This window comes from Pan troglodytes, chromosome 14, assembly GCF_028858775.2.
Source record: "Pan troglodytes isolate AG18354 chromosome 14, NHGRI_mPanTro3-v2.0_pri, whole genome shotgun sequence".
NCBI lineage: Eukaryota > Metazoa > Chordata > Mammalia > Primates > Hominidae > Pan > Pan troglodytes.
Genome location: NC_072412.2, coordinates 105131060 through 105148600, shown reverse-complemented (window position 1 = coordinate 105148600; position 17541 = coordinate 105131060). Strand labels below are relative to the sequence as shown.

The 17541-nt window shown below is 39.8% G+C and overlaps 1 protein-coding gene across 2 annotated transcripts in view; it reads right to left on the bottom strand.

The window, feature by feature from the left end:
- TM9SF2 (transmembrane 9 superfamily member 2) overlaps positions 1 to 17541 on the bottom strand; it is a 62795-nt gene that overhangs the window by 22904 nt on the left and 22350 nt on the right. For both annotated transcript variants that reach the window (XM_016925490.4, XM_016925491.4), the window contains 4 exons: positions 8886 to 9013; positions 3746 to 3875; positions 2623 to 2747; positions 941 to 1052 (listed from right to left, as the gene is read on the bottom strand). In XM_016925490.4, the coding sequence (XP_016780979.1) occupies positions 941 to 1052; positions 2623 to 2747; positions 3746 to 3875; positions 8886 to 9013 (495 nt within the window). The remainder of the gene's footprint in view (positions 1 to 940; positions 1053 to 2622; positions 2748 to 3745; positions 3876 to 8885; positions 9014 to 17541) is intronic.

The following is a 17541-nucleotide window of genomic DNA, read 5'->3' as shown; positions in this document are numbered from 1 at the left end:
AAAAAAAAGAATTCCTAGTAATACCTACTAAAAGTATTGCTTTAAATTATAACTAGATGTTTAGATGTCAACATTTAGACCTATATGTAGGTTTTTTTTTTTAAGAAAATAATGGAATGGAATGGAATAATTATTCTTTTCTTTATGCCGGGGGCAGCTAACCAGACCAGTCATTCCAGGCACACTGAGCTCTTAATATCTAGAAATATATACTATTTACGCACCAGGTTTGCAAAATGAAACATTATACGGGGATATTAAACATCACAACTACATTGGATTGCCAAAAGTTTTTAAAAATAGAGGTGGAACACTGCCTAAGATTCTTGCATTTTAATGATAAACTTGCATTTTAAGAAACTTCGCTAATAAAAATATTCCCTTCAATTTTCTAAGACAATCTCCCAATCGGAAACTCTTCATTTAAAGTTCATAATTAAATCTTGATTTTAAAAATGGTGAAAAAATAAAGGTAGAATACTAAGATTCTCATAACAATGAATTTGCATTTTAAGAAACTTCGTTAATGAAAACACTCCCTTCAATTTTCTAAGACAATCTACCAATTGGAAGCTCTCCATTTAAAGTTCACACTTAAATCCTTTAAAGTACGGTGTTGATTTCCCAAATGGTTTCTGAATATATCTCTGGCATTTCCATCCCATCCTCTAGGCCTGTTTTCTACTCTTGTCTTATATGTATCTCTTATGCTTAACACTAAATCAGGCTCAAGTCTTCAACTTCCTCTATATTCTCATTTAAACTAAGACTCAGTTACAAGAGTGATTATGTTGCTTGGTACACCGACAAACTATCCTAAAAATCAGCTCATTAATAGCTTCTTTATTTGACAAGCATAATCAGTAACATTTTAATTAGTTTAAGTAGTACAAATTTAAAATCAATTTCAGAGTTATACTAAAGATAACAACAGACTCACCTCGAAGCTAACAGAGTAAGTATAGGCAATTTTTATCTCCCCAGAAGCCTTGTTACTTATGTCCATGGGGGGCCCTGAGCAGTCTGGTTTATCTATATGGGTATGTTTGAAGCTGTGGGAAGAAACATTTTGGCAAGATGCTGATAAAGTACAACTTTTTTAAAATGAGGTAAAGGTTACAGATTTTGTACGTATTTTAAAATGCTGCTGACAAAGGTGAAATTATTCATGTCACACTTAATAGCATAAATATTTACATCATATGTGTACAAAATTATAAACATACTTTTGAAAACACTATACTTGAAGAGCATTTAAATAATCTTTTTTTTTTTTCTGGGACAGGGTCTTGCTCTCTTACCCAGGCCTGAGTGCGGTGGTGCCATCACAGTTCAATGCAGCCTCAAACTCCTGGGCTCAAGTGATCCTCCCACCTCAGTCTCCCAAGTAGATGGGACTACAGGTGTGTGCCACCACACCCCACGCCCAGCTAATTTTTCATTTTTTGTAGAAACAAGGTCTTGCTATGTTGCCCAGGCTGGTCTTGAACTCCTGGGCTCAAGCAATCCTACTGCCTCAGCCTCTCAAAGTGCTGGGATTACAACATGAGCCACCATGCCTGGCCTTTTTTGTTTTTTGTTTTGTTTTTGAGACAAGGTCTTGCTTTGTCACCCAGGCTGGTGTGCAGTAGTGTGATCTTGGCTCACTGCAGCTTCAAACTCCTGGGTTCAAGTGATCCTCCCACTTCAGCCTCCTACAGGCACGGGCCACAGTGCCCAGCTAATTTTTAAATTTTCTGTAGAGACAGGGTCTCACTATGTTGCCCAGGCTGGTCTTGAACTCCTGGGCTCAAGTGATCCTCTCACTTCAGCTTCCTACAGGCACATGCCACCATGCCCAGCGAATTCATTTTCTGTAGAGACAGGGTCTCATTATGTTGCCTAGGCTGGTCTTGAACTCCTGGCCTCAAGTGATCCTCCTGCCTTGGCCTTCCCAAAGTGTTCAGATTACAGGTGTGAGCCACTGTGCCTGGCTAAATAATCTTATTTAAAAAAAAAAATACTGATGAAGTTTAACTGCCATCTTATTATGGCATGTATTTCTTGACCACCAGTGCATGAGAAAAAGGCTAATTCAATGGCAGAAAAAGTCATGAAAGAAAATGAAATATTAAAAAAAAAATCTCATAAATAACTGATATGTACATTTGTGATAAAAAATAATAAGCTGAAGAGATCTCTTTCAATGGCTCGTATTTCATACTGGCATCTAACACTGCATAGGGGCTTGAGAAATCACAGTACTTGTCCACTCATTTGGGCCTCTGACCAGAGGAAAGCCACAGATTATCTGAGGCAGTGTTCTTTCCACTACGAAGGGGACCACTGTCCCAACCACTCAACTTCTCCTTCCCCACTGACACGTGGAAAAGCTGTCAAAACCTCCTGACTGAAAAACAAAACACTAAGGCACCTGGGCTTGACCGCTTATCATGACAGGAAAATAACTATTGGTATGGTTTTCTGGACAACCCATAACAATAACAAATCATGCCAAAGGGAGTTTTAGTGAAAACAATCCTGAAATGTCAGAATATTAAGGAGTAATTGAGCCCCAAATACTTATTCTTTGGGTCTAAATTTCACTTATACTTGTTTACTTTTTATCATTAATATAATTACCTTTTCGGTTCAAGTTTAGCAGCCACTAATCTTGCTCCCATGGACCCAGTTTCAACAACATGATAGTATATTTTGATGTCAACATGGTTGAAGATGTAAAATGTATCTCTTTCATGGAAATCTGACTGCAGAACAGAACTTAAAAGTTAAAGGTAGAAAACTGACTATATAAGAGTCAAAACTTAAAACTTTAAAATGGGCTACAACAAGTAAGAAAATTTAAGTTTGAATGGAATTTTAAGCCTTTCACATTAACATGTTTCAATTTTATACTTAAACTCTTTTTAAGCCAAAAATTAATTGGGGAAGGTATATGCTTCTTAAAGTTTTTTTACATAAAATATAATAAGTACCAATTCAAAAGAACACTAATCTAGTATTTTCTAGCCTTTCATTTAAAATGAAACAAAATAAAATTTAAAATATTATGAGCACACAAAGCTTATACATTTAAACACTTTTCCTGCCTGGAAGCTTATAAGTTTGGACTAAACTCATAACCTAAATTATTCAAGTATCTCTGGTCAGCACTCACAAAAGCACTAACTGATATAATCAGTTTCATGATTAACTCATGCTACCTTCCACTGAATCAGATCCATTAAGAGATTTAAATCAGGTTGATCTGATTACACAAAATTCATTTTAATATATATCCCCACCTAGTTCTAATTACCTTCTATAGTAATGTCTCTATTTGATTAATCTATTTTTAAATATAAAATAATGGCCTCAAAGACAGGTCTTAAAAAGGTTATAATATCTGACTTCTGCAATACAAATTTAGTTAACTTATAATGAAGCCTTTTTTGACACTCTACTATGTATATTTTGTAATATATAAGATTTATGAGAGTTAGGACAAAGTTCTAGACCTTACCATAGCATTTAACATACAACAGACAATCTCAGTAAATGTTGAACTGAATCTGAATTATTCCAATTCTAAAGCTCAACTTATACATTATTAATCTGCTGTAAGTTTAAGATTGAAGTAGTTGTACTTCAGAACATCTGAACTGTACACTCATTCAATGAATATAACAATTTTTGTCCAGGTAAAGACTGAATTCTATCAAAAGCCATGTTTTAAAAAGCAGCAAAGAGTTTATCATGAACTTACACTAATAACACAGGCATCTTTTGCATGGCCTTTATCTGTAATGTAACAGCCAATAGGAAATCCAGGATTACAGAACCTCTGACCATCTTCAACATCGTAACACCACGTTACAGGCATATTATCCACAATCCTACACATGGAAAGAGGAGTTAAGTTAGAAAAGAACCCACCAAACATGACAAAGAATTACTGCCCAAATCAGTGTCGTCACTTTGTAAAATTTAAATGTGTAAATGCCTTAAGATTACAAAAACCACAAAGAATGTTAATGAAATGTGCTATTTCATAAGCAATAACAATATGCCAGTATCTGATACACTGCAGTGATGGAAAAACTACAGGCTGGTCCGAGTGCAGTGGTGTTTACAACTAATTGATCACAACCAGGTACAGCACTGCTTCATTTGACTAGCCTTAAAAAAAGAAACAAAAAAACAAAAAAAACTTCGTACCTTTTTTGAAAGGATAAATGGTAGGTAGGAAAGAGTTTTATAAACTAATTTATTGTAATTGCTAATTTAACAATACTATTTAGACACTTCACTGTAATTTACCTTTAGCAGAACACTCACAGCGCTAAATAGGTACACAAAGCAATATATCTAGTTCCTCAGGAACAGTTTATTAGACAGTAGAGAAGGAAATGCCTCTTATTACTCAGGTTATTCAATAAAAAAGGAATACAATTGCAAGATATAGGAAAACATTAAACTAAAGAGCCAGGAGGAAAAGTGAAAGCTATACAAAAAAATTCTGTGAAAACTATAAATCCAAGTTATTGCTAAAAGAAATACTGTTGCAAAGCTAGCGAACCAAATCTTTCAAGTTCTATAGTGAAAAAGGACTTAAATAATAAAAGCAGAAAATAAAGTTCTGTAGCACCATATAACTACATTACAGTCCAAGCATGTGGCCCCCTGTGCCCAGAGTACACTGCGGGATACAAATAAAAAAACTACTCAAAATATAGCAGCTATCTTACAGTCATAAGACGACACTCCAGGGCATGTTTTATTTGTTAATTAATGTGTGCCTTAGGAAGTAAAATTATGATTCTATATTCACCCAAGGTGTACCTTAATGACCTAATAAAACATGTCTCGTCACCTTTAAACGTTATTTAACAGTACCCAGTGTACAAAATTTTAGAATCACCTATACTATTAAACTGCTTATTATTATAATCAGCAGGCTAGTGGTTCCAATGAAAAGACTATAAAATATTAGAAGCATAAACGCATTGTTATATAAAATAAATAATTCAGATTTTCTGAAAGCTTAACGAATCCGTTAATTGCTTTAATTTTTTAGATAGAGATGAAGTTCAATTAATGAATATATACTAGCAATATATAGTATCTTCATGCTACCATACTGGAGGGAAAGTACTACATAAAAATTATAGTGCTAGTTACAAAATGAGAAATTAAAGCGCAATTTAGGTTTTATAAAAGCCAACATCCTAAATGTATCATTTAGATAATACCTTGACATAATAGCTTTTTCAGGTAATAGGAAGCATTTAAAAAAAATCCCTTTGAAATAAATTTAAGAAAACTTAAAGGATATCTTTTTTTCCCTCGAGACAGGGTCTTGCTCTGTCACCCAGGCTGGAGTGCAGTAGCATGATCATGGCTTTCTGCAGCCTCAACCTCCCAGGCTCAAGTGATCCTCCCATCTGTGCCTCCCAAGTAGCTGGGACTACAGGTGCATGCCATCACACCTGGCTAATTTTTAAATATTTTGTAGAGTTGGGGTCTCACTATGTTGCCAGGGCTGGTCTCAAACTCCTGGGCTCAAGTGGTCCTCCTACCCTGGTCTCCCAAAGTGCTGGGATTACAGGTGTGAGCCACCACGCCTGGCCAAAGAATATGATTTTCAATTACTGTCTTCCTAAATTAACAAGTAGTATTTATTTAAATTTCTAATATCAAAAAAATTAAAACTCTTATTTCCAATCTGACAGACTGAATAATGGGAAGAAGACTCGCAAGGATAAAGGCTGAATGACTCCCAACTTTTTATCATGAAGAACTCCTTTGCTTTACTTCTGCCTGCTCTCCAAGGACTCCATTTGAAACAGTTCTACCAATCAAGCTTCATTTAGTAACTACTTGTTTTTCCAATAAATTAATTCCAAAAGTTTCTAATCAGAATAACCCATATTGTCACAATGCACTCAGAAAATTACAGCCCAAAGCAAAGAAAGTTGGCATTTAACAAGTTGGCATTTTTTTTCTTTTCTTTTTTTTGCAGTTGCAAGATTTAATAGAGTGAAAACAGAGCTCCCATACAAAGGGAGGTGACCCAAAGAGGGTAGCCCACAGTTGGCATTTCTATGTAGTTTTAACATGAGTACATCTGGAGTATTCATTAGGATTTTGAATTTTTGAAAACAGCACATCATTCTCCTTTGCTAACTTGGTGGGATCTGGGATTGGAACTCACTAAAGTATCTTCAAGACCCCTTTATAATTCAATAAGCTATAGTCCAGTGGTTCTATGATACTAAGAAATGGTAAGTACTCTGATAACTAGTTAATTATATTTTTATAAATAAAATGTCATCAAGATTTGGAAATTCAGGCAAGAAGTATAATCACAAACCACACAGAGCACAGCTGAAGAGAGTTTTAAGTGTCTGGTGCTGGTATCAAAGCAATAGTTTCAGGAATCACAAAATAGCTTAGCAGCTACTGACAGAGTAAGCCAAAAAGATCCTCAAATTATGTTCTAAAGCCCCAAATAAGAATAAAAAGTATGGCCGGGAGCGGTGGCTCGCGCCTGTAATCCCAGCACTTTGGGAGGCCAAGGTGGGTAGATCAAGAGGTCAGGAGTTCGAGAGCAGCCTGGCCAACATAGTGAAATCCCGTCTCTACTAAAAATACAAAAATTAGCCAGGCGTGGTGGCGGGCACCTGCAGTCCCAGCTACTCAGGAGGCGGAGGTGGAGGCAGAGGCAGGAGAATCACTTGAACCCAGGAGGCTGAGGTTGCAGTGAGTCGAGACTGTGCCACTGCACTCCAGCCTGGGCGACAGAGCGAGACTCTGTCCCAACAACAACAACAAATAAAAAAATAAAAAGTATTCGTCAATTTATATAAGAAACTATTATTAACTGTTCTTTATAGTGAGAATAATAAACTACAGCACGGTTCCAATGTCATGGGTGAGAAATTATGATTGATTCATGCAGTGAATTATGAAATTATGGAAAAGACGGAGGAGGTTATAGATTTACAATGTTACCTGACCTGAAAAAAGTCCATAATATTTTCTTAAATAAAATGAGCAAGTTGCAGAATAACGTGTACAATATTTTAGTTGCATTATTTTAAAAAGGGACACACCCTTTTCTATACCTCCATATGCATAGTAAATATAGAAACACACATGAGAAATAATAGTGTTAGTTCTGTAGAATAGAAATGAGGCTGAGACTGACAGAAGACTTACTTTTACTTAATATTTTCTTGTACTGCTTGTGTTTTCTCATCGGCATGTATTGCTTTATGATTTAGAAAATGATTATGCTCTCCCTAGTATGTCTTAGTGCAAAGTATAAAATAAAATGTGCTATATTCACAAACTCCCTAACAGAATACTGTAAATTCCCATGGGTACATGGTATTTTATGTGTCAACTCTACTGTCTATGCTTAAAATCAAGTTATACAGTAAAATCTCTCTGAAATAGGTCATGGACAGAATATACTCAAATAATGGTTTCAATAAATTCATCAATGTGAATCAACATTTTCCAAATGTATACTGAACTGATTTAAGGGTTACACTTAAAATCATCAACTTTTCTGATTCAACTGCAAAATCATTATTTACCAGCACTTTCTCAGGTAATTTTTTTAAAGCAGAATAGTTGAAGTTTGCAATTGATATGCCGATTACAAATCATTCAGTAAATTTTACTGTCTGATGCTTGCTTAGTTTGTACACTATTTTATTTATTCTTTCTTGTTATTAAGCATCTTGGCATTATAATGAAATCTTTGTTAACTGCATCATAAATTAGTTAAAAATATCTCTAAGTACTTTCCTGTCAGGAGGCTACTGAAGAACTGCTTCTACTACCTTCAGGAGCAAGACTAAACAGTATTCTTTGGTTCAAGCAATTCTCCTGCCTCAGCCTCCCGAGTAGCTGGGATTACAGGCGCCCACCACCACGCCTGGCTAATTTTTTGTATTTTTAGTAGAGACGAGGTTTCACTATATTGGCCAGGCTGGTCTTGAACTCCTGACCTTGTGATCTGCGTTAAGCAAATCTATCAGTGCCATTCTTTCTTTTTTTTTTATTTTTGAGACAGAGTCTTGCTCTGTCGCCCAGGCGGGAGTGCAGTGGCACGATCTCAGCTCACTGCAAGCTCCGCCTCTGGCGTTCACGCCATTCTCCTGCCTCAGCCTCCCAAGTAGTTGGGACTACAGGAGCCCATCACCACACCTGGCTAATTTTTTGTATTTTTAGTAGAGATGGGGTTTCATCGTGTTAGCCAGGATGGTCTCGATCTCCTGACCTCGTGATCCACCCGCCTCAGCCTCCCAAGTGCTGGGATTATAGGCGTGAGCCACCATGCCTGTATCAGTGCCATTTTTTCAACAGCATGTGTTCACTTTCTGTCTTTGTGTCAGCCTTTTTTTTTTTTAAGCAATAATGTATTTTTTAATTAAGGTACTTACAGAGTTGTTTTAGACATAATGTTATTGCACACTTAATAGACTATATGTAGTATAAACATAACTTTTATATGCACTGGGAAACCAAGAAAAACTTTATGTGACTCACTTTATTGTGTTATTTGCTTTATTGCAGTGGCATGGAACTGAACCTCAGTATCCCCAAGGTATGCCTGTATGTGAATAAAAATAACTACTCTATGTACCAGATCTATGTATCAAAAGAAGTACCAGATATTACAGTAATCTAAACACAGTTAAAAGATGATACTTTAAATGATGTTGTCATCTTTAACTAAGAGTCACTACTTCAAGCTACGACCACTAGTAACAAAAAAAAGGAAATCAATTAAGTTGCTATATTTTACACAATCAAGTAATTTATATAGTCAAAGCAACAAAGATTTCATATGGAAAGGATAAACCCCAAAATCGAAAATATTCATGCCTTACCAGTGATGTTGATAATTCAATAACATGCTTTTTTTCAAGAATTCTAACTTTTGTTTGTCTTCAGCTTTCTCTGTATGGTATGTTTTTGTACAAACAAGCTTACAGGTCTCCTTCTTATTAAATGTAAACTGTATTAAAAGGAAGTGGAAAGCAAATTCAGAAAAAATATCCAGGTTTTTCATACCAATATCACAAATAGAGTAAAAGTGCTAGTCCCATTAAATTACTTAAGTGCATTAATATTGGTAATAAATAAATTTTTAAATTCCTCATAGCTCAATCAGATTTAAATTTTAATCCTACTGTGTTTCTCTAAAGACTCGTCATCAAGTTTTCCTTTGATACGTTCTTTTTGGTAATTTCAATCGACTTACCTTTTAAATGTAAATAAGTTCTAGAAGAGAAAAAAAAATCCCATGTAGAACAAAAATGGAACTTTAGTCTCTCCTAGTAATATCCCATGGTCATGTCTTAGGAATTCTGGAGTTAATGGCTTTCTAGTAACAAGTAGACAAATTTTTATGTTCAAATAATCAACAGATGTTAAGTGCCCTCCTTAAGTGTCAGGTGATAGAGATTCAGCAGTGAACAAGAGAGCATGTGACATTCAGATGTCTAAAATTAGGCTAAACATGACTCCAGAAGGCTGAAATTTACCAGCTATACAACCAGCCATAATTGCATCTTTTAATAAACTCAAACTTTATTACATAAGGTGATTAAAAAAAATGGCATGGTTCACTTCTAAGCAGCCCACTCTTTTTTATGTATGTATTTATTAACATCCCTAAAGCAGGTGCAGTGAAGCAGCTAAGTGAATGTTTAAGCATAGTCCACTGCTGCCACCTGTCAGCCAATGTTTTCATTCTGTCTGCATTGCTATTTCCAATACAGCCATATCTGTACCACTAGTTGATATTTTAAACCTTATATGAACCTTAAAGATTCATTCTTAAAAAGTGGAAAATGGAAAAACAAAAAAGTATACACACTAAGAAATCAGAAGCACAGACACCAAACTTAAAGTAAGTTAAGCAGAGAGACAATATTACACCAAAATGGCAAATCTGACACCTCAATCCAGTGCTCACTTCATTAGGTGAGTCAACCTGTGTGTTCAATTGTGAAGGAAATAGCAAGACTAAGGTGACATTAATGTAGTAATAGGTAACATCTGTTTAGTGCTTCCTATGTTCCATGTACTTTGTATATATCAAGCCTCATGTAATCCTCCAAACAACCCTTATCCATCTTTTACAGATGAGAAAACTGGAGCACCAAGTCACACAACTGAGCATCGGCATAGCCAGGATCTGAGCCAAGTGAGTTGAGCTCCGGAGAACATGCTCTTCAGCACGACACCCTACAGCCTCTCCCTGTCACGTCTTTAGTTGGGAATTTTATAATATTTTAAATCATGTTTGGTTATGGATGGAATTGTATTTTATTTATGTTTTGCTAAGGATTTTTAAATATTCTTAGCTCCCAAGGGAAACAAATCCTCCTTATAACACGCAAGCACAGCAGGGTTCTGTTTCTATTCGGGAAAACGTGGGATTATAATTTTTCCTAAATTATTTCAGTGAGGATTTAACCTTCTCCTTGGAATAATTCTGAAAATCAAAATATCAATCTAGAGTCAGACCTGGGTACGAGTCAACTCCATCTTGTTAGGAGACCAGGGAAAGCTGCGTAACCCTGCCTCAGCTTCAGTTAACTTATGTGTAAAATGGGAGCAGTACCTGCCTTGCAGGGTTGTCGGATTAAATACAGAAACGTGTGTGCAAAACACCTAGCATGCTGACTGATGAAAACAGGTATTCACTAAATAACAGTTATTGTTATGTATCTCACCACCAGCTTTTAGCAAATAGCAGAAAAATTATATCAAAGTCCATATCTGAGGGAAATCATATAAGGCTGCACACTCCTGGCAAGACTTCTCCTCCGTGCAGCCTGCGACCATCAGGATTGATGTGGTTTGGCTCAGTGTCCCCACCCAAATCTCATCTCCAATTGTGATCTGAATTGTAATCCCCACGTGTTGGGGGAGGGACCTCGTGGGAGGTCATTAGATCATGGGGGCGGTACCCCACGCTGTTCTTGTGATAGTGAGTGAGCTCTCACAAGATCTGATGGTTTTATAAGGGGCTTTCTCCGATTCACTCTGCACTTCTCTTTTCTGCCGCCACATGAAGAAGGACATGGTTGCCTCCCCTTCTGCCATGATTGTTTTCCTGAGGCCTCCCCAGCCATGTGGAACTGTGAGTCAATTAAACCACTTTTCTTTATAAGTTACCCAGCCTCTGGTATTTCTTCACAGCAGCGTCAGAACGGACTACTACCCATTAGGACTAATGGGCAGGACTAATCCCATTATGGCCTCTACCCTCTGAATATGAGTCACCACCAGAAGTCCAGGATTTCCATGTCATCCTTCCATTCCCACATTTGAATCCCAAAATGTATCCCCCCTCAACTGCTTAATCCCTTCCACTATGCCCTGAAACTCATGTGTCACCAGCAGAACACCCTCTAGTTCCTCAACCTCTTCTCAGAATGTTTTCTGGAGCCTGTTCTGATGAAAACCTGGCTGTCCCTGACGGATGCTGCCTCACTGGAGTCTTGCTGGTGGTGCCTGTTTTCTCTCATAGGCCCCAGCGCTGGGCCAGACCATTCTCCCTCCTCCAGAAACCTCTAGCTTTGACTCCCATGTGATCAGACCACACCGCCCCTACTCCTTCCTGTTCTTGTCATCTACCAACCCCAGGTCACTGGCCCTCAGCTCCTGGCTCACTGTCACTGCAACACTCCTCCTCGCTCCTGATTCTTGGTGATTACATCTATATCAACGATCCTTCCAAAACAATGACCTTTTGATCCTCTGCCCTCTCCTCCAGCGACTCTGGTCTTCATCCAATTTCAAAGCACTCCCTCCTCTGGTCGCATTCCACCCTGCCTTTATCAATGACAGCAGTCCCAGCCATTATCTCCATTTCAAGCTTCCCAGTGTCAAAGCACCTCCTCCCGTTGTTCCAACTCACTGGCTCAAATGTTCATCACCTCCAACAAGCCCTGGACTCCACTTGAATCGACAGATCCTACAGTCTTTTCACTGTCTCTTACTCCTTTTGTGGTCTCACATGCCCCCTGTGCAAGCTCAAACTCCAAGCTCAACAGTATCTCCATCTTTCATAACATCCAAGGATGTCCTCACATCCTGTGTTCTTCTCTCACTTTTTTGGTATTCACTTGTTAAAACCACAAACCTGGTTAAATCCAACTCAGCAGCACAGCTGGAAATAGCTGGAGATACACAATTAAGCACGCTGGCTGCTGTTACTTCAAACCACCAGCTGGCCAGAGGGTCCCTGATGCAGCCTAGCAGCCGCTCCACACTCCTGCTCTATTAGCTCTCCTGGATCCTACTTGGCTGCTGCCTCCCTCCTCACTCACAGGTGGGGTGGCCATGCTGCCTACTTCACTGAGGAATCAGGAGCAATTGCCACATTTACCTCCCAGCATCATGCCCCATGTCTCTGCCTTCCCTCCAGTTACCACGGATGAACGAGCTCACTGAGGCCAACCTCTCCAACAGTACACTAGGTCCCATCCCTTCTTGCCAGAGTAAGGACACCCACGGCAATCCTTCCCTCTCCTAAATCATCACTTTTCCCATATCTACTGATCACACTCATCCACATACACACCTTGCTTAAAGATCTATCACAAGTCCTCCTGGCCGGGCGCGGTGGCTCACGCCTGTAATCCCAGCACTTTGGGAGGCCGAGGCAGGCAGATCACGAGGTCAGGAGGTCGAGATCATCCTGGCTAACACAGTGAAACCCCATCTCTACTAAAAATACAAAAAATAAGCTGGGCATAGTGGCGGGCGCCTGTAGTCCCAGCTACTTGGGAGGCTGAGGCAGGAGAATGGTGTGAACTCGGGAGGTGGAGCTTGCAGTAAGCCGAGATCACGCCACTGCACTCCAGCCTGGGCTACAGAGCAAGACTCTGTCTCAAAAAAAAAAAAAAAAAAAAAAAATCTATCATAAGTCCTCTTTGGGGCGGGTGCCTTGGCTTATTCCCAGCACTTTGGGAGGCCAAGGTGGGCAGATCACCTAAGGTCGGGAGTTTGAGACCAGCCTGGCCAACATGGCAAAGCCCTGTCCCTACTAAAAATACAAAAATTAACTAGGTGTGGTGGCAGGCACCTGTAATCCCAGCTGCTCGGGAGGCTAAGGCAAGAGAAGCACTGGAGCCTCGGAGGTGGAGGTTGCAGTGAGCTGAGATCACACCACTGCACTCGAGCCTGGACAACAGAGTAAGACTGTCTCTAAACAAACAAACAAACAAACAGTCCTCTTTGAACCATGCCATCCTCCAGTTTCCACTCTTTTTCTCACTGCCAGTAAAATAAAAGTCCTCAAGACAGTTGTAGATGTGTCCACCTGCAACTGCTCTTTCCATTCTCTCTCCACCTGGCTATTCTATCACGGCTGCTTTCACATCAATGACCTCAACATTGAAGGCTAAACCCAAGGTCAATCCTCTGTCCTTATCTCACCTGACCCATTAGTGACAAATCAACCAATCCCTCCTCCTAGAAACACTTTCTTGCCTTGGCCTCCGGGGACCACATTCTCCCTGTTACCCTTCTTTCTCATCAGTGGCTCCTTCTCAGTGTCCTTTGCTAGACTCTCCCCATCCTCCCGACCTATAAAACCAGGTGCCCCAAGGGTCTGAGCCTCACGCCTGTAATTCCAGCACTTTGGGAGGCTGAGAGGGGGCGGATCTCTTAAGGTCAGGAGTTCGAGACCAGCCTGACCAACATGGTAAAACCCTGTTTCTACTAAAAATACAATACCAGGAGCCCTTGGGGCACCTGGTGTTATAGGTCAGGAGGATGGGGAGAGTCCTGTGCCTCTTCGAATCTTGTCTTCTTCATCTATACCCACTCCCTTGGGGATCTCTTCAATTCTGTGGCTGTAAATACCATCTATACACTGATGATTCTCAAATATATACTGTGTATATCCAGGATGAAGCCCTTCTCCAAACTCCAAAAGCATATATTTGGCTGTTTATTCAGCATCTCTGCTTGGACACCTAATAAACACCTCTCACTTACCACATCCAAAACTAACTCTTCCCCATCCCCCAACCTGGCTCTTCCCACAGACTGCCCCATCTTAGAAAATAGAAACTCCACACTCCACATCCCATCCCTTGGCAAATTCTGTCGGCCACCTTCAAAACACAGCCAGATTCACAGATTCTGACCTCTTCACCACCCCCTCACCCTTCCCAAGACAGATCATATTTAGATGAGGGAGAAGGCCTCCTACTGGTCTCCTGGCTTCTCCCCTCGCACCCCCACGGTCCATTCTCAGTACAGCAGCCAGGGTGACCCTGGTAAAATCGAAGCCTACTCAAAACCCTCCAGTGTTAACTAACCATCTTGCTCAGATGTAAAGGCCAATCCTCACAGTGGCCTCTGAGTCATTCTATAATGTGGTCCTGTTACTTCTCTGTGCCCACTGCCTACTATGCTCTATCTTGCTCACCTGCTCAAGTTACACACCTTGGGGCCTCTCTTCAGCTAGAACACCTCCCCCACATATTCACATGGCTCACTCCCTTACTTGCTTCAGGTCTTCTGCTCAAATGTCACCTTCTCGGTAAGGCTTTTTTAAGATTTTAAATCCACCTTTGCAGTAAGCCTATTTAAAATTAGAAATTCCCCACACACCTTCACAGATTTATTTTCAATAGTTCTTTCCTCAGTAATTGAAACATATATCCTGGTAATTTATTTTGTCTCCTTTTCCCCATCAGCATAAAAGATCCATGAGGACAGAGATTTTTGTTTTGCTCACTGCTGTATCCCATCACAGTGCCTGGCACATGAAAGGTACTGAGCAAATGTGTTAACTGAGTGAATGAATATGAGTGCTTAGATCTGAGATGAGATCTTATGGTCCTATGAAATGTGGTTCCAGCTTCACATAATACACACAATGTCTTGCACTGTTGTTTTCCTGACCTAAACAGAAGTCAAATATAAAAGACGGCAAGGCAGGCTGGGATTTTATTTTGTTGCTGGTTGTTACCTCAGTTTTTACAGCAGATCTAAAATAAGATAAAGCTGGGTGTAGTGGTTCACACCTATAATCCCAGAACTTTGGGTGGCTAAGGCAGGAGGATTGCTTGAGCCCAGGAGTTCAAGACCAGCCTGGGCAACATAGTGAGACCCTGTCTCTCCAAAAAATAAAAAAATTACCCGGGCATGGTGGGCATATCTGTAGTCCCAGCTACTCAGGAGGCTGAGGTGAGAGGATTTATTGAGGCTGGGAGTTCAAGGCTGCAGTGAGCCGTGGCCCAGCCCAGGCCACAGAGTGAGACTCAAAAAAGAAATAAATAAATACATACATAAAGATAAAAATCCTTGAAAATAAAGAATCAATAGTGAAATGAAAAATGTTGGTCAATACATTTATGTCTGGCTTACACCTTGGCCTTAAAATGTGCCTGCTCTGTCCCTTTAAGTTTGGGGCTTAGAGAATTTGTTTTAGTACAGATATGGATCCTGAAACATTCCAGAAGACTCAGGGAAAATGTTGGGTACACAATTTCTCCATTCTAAAGCTCTCCTTTTATTATATTTAACCTCAACTTCTACAACAAAGGATTAAATCTGAAAAGCACTAGGCCCCAAAAAGGGTCCTGTGTATGAGCAAGGAACAGTCCTTGCACAGAAACAGAAATGTGCCCAATGACAACCTACTAAGGGGAGTAACCTGCCTTCAAAGTCTGCCCCAAAGGGCAACACCTCCCCATGGGTTTGAGTATTTTGCTGGGTTTCCTTCTGTTTCCTGCTAGGGACTCCTGCTGTCTTCCCAGTTCACTAAGGGCATTACTGATGTTCTTCCCACCCATCATTTCTCAAGGGCAAGACATAAGTAGAGAGATGGGGCTGAGAGGCTGCTGGAATATTTAAGATTGTAAAATTTAAAAAGCATGCCTGAAAACAGTCATCTGCTATAAGAAGAATGCAATACCATTCAAAGTAATCTTCCAAATATCCCAAGAGGGAAGAGGTGTTTCGCAAGTTACATGCCTACCCTGCTCAATGGCACCCATGTCCATACACTTTGAGTTCCTTCCTCCTCAATGACTTCATCCCATTAGGCCTTTGAATCTACTGTGTTTAGGAAACTTTAAAAGTTACTGGCAATTTTAGGGTAGACAATTTCAGATTAGAATATTTGAAAGGGGGCCGGGCATGGTGGCGCATGCCTGTAATCTCAGCACTTTGTGAGGTCGAGACAGGCAGATCACCTGAGGTCGAGAGTTTGAGACTAGCTTGGCCAACTTGGCAAAACCCCATCTCTACGAAAAATACAAAAATTAGCTGGGCATAGTGACACACGCCTGTAATTCCAGCTACTTGGGAGGCTGAGGCAGCAGAATCACTTGAACCCAGGAGGCGGAGGTTACAGTGAGCTGAGATCTTGCCACTGCACTCCAGCCTGAGCAATAGAGTGACACTCTGTCTCGAAAAAGAAAAAAAAAGTATTTGAAAGGCGTCAGACGGCGGCTCACGTCTATGTCTACAATCCCAACCCTTTGGAAGGCTGAGGCAGAAGGATTGCTTGAAGCCAGAAGTTCAGGACAAGCCTGGGCAACAGAGTGAGACCCTGTCTCTATAAAAAATTTAAAAATTGTCTGGATGTGGTGGTATGCATCTGTAGTCCTAGCCACTCAGGGGAGTGAGACAGGAGGATCACTTGAGACTAGGAGTCTGAGGCTGCAGTAACCTATGATTGTGCCACGTCACTCCAGCCTGGGTGACAGAACAAGGCTCCATCTCTTAAAAAAAGAAAAGAAAAAAAAAGAATATTTGAAGAGGATATATTTACAGTCAAAAACAATCAACTTGTAGTGGATTACATTTGCACAGTGATGTTTCTTTTCCCCCAGGGCTTCACAGTGTAGGTGCAGGTGATGGAGGGAGTAAGACGGTTGGTGAGATGAATCTAGGCTTCGGGATTTGCTGGACAGATAATAAATGTTGTGCTCCATGTAATAAAATGTCGAGGGAGATGGGGGTGCCTCGTGAGAAAGCAGGGAAGGTGGCTATGGATGAGGTCTAAGACACAGCAGAGACGCGAACCCGGGAGAGGAAGCTGTCGGGCTGGGGAATAACACCTGGAGTCGAGTTAGAGCCATCAGAACACACATTCTCATGTGGACAGATGCCCATGGTAGAGAGTTAAAGGAAAAATGCAAAGTGTGGCATATAGTATGTTAAAACAAATAAGTAAATCTAATCTATTTAATATAAGCTTATAGGTATATGAAAATTTTCAGGAAATTTTAATAACAAACTGTGAAGTGGAACTGCACATTTATTATTATTTATTCTTTTGCATCATTTAATTTTTTATATGGTGATACATTATTATAATAAACTACTTTAATGTTTCTAAAAGCAAAAGACCATTGTTCTTTGTACAGTAGGAGAACAGATACAAAACAAACAGGGATTATGCAATGTGGAAGGATAATAGGCTTAAAAGATAACAGATTTAAAGGCAAAAGAATTCGGAGAGATGATGAAGTACATATGTTGAAAAGAATACCTTATATTGTG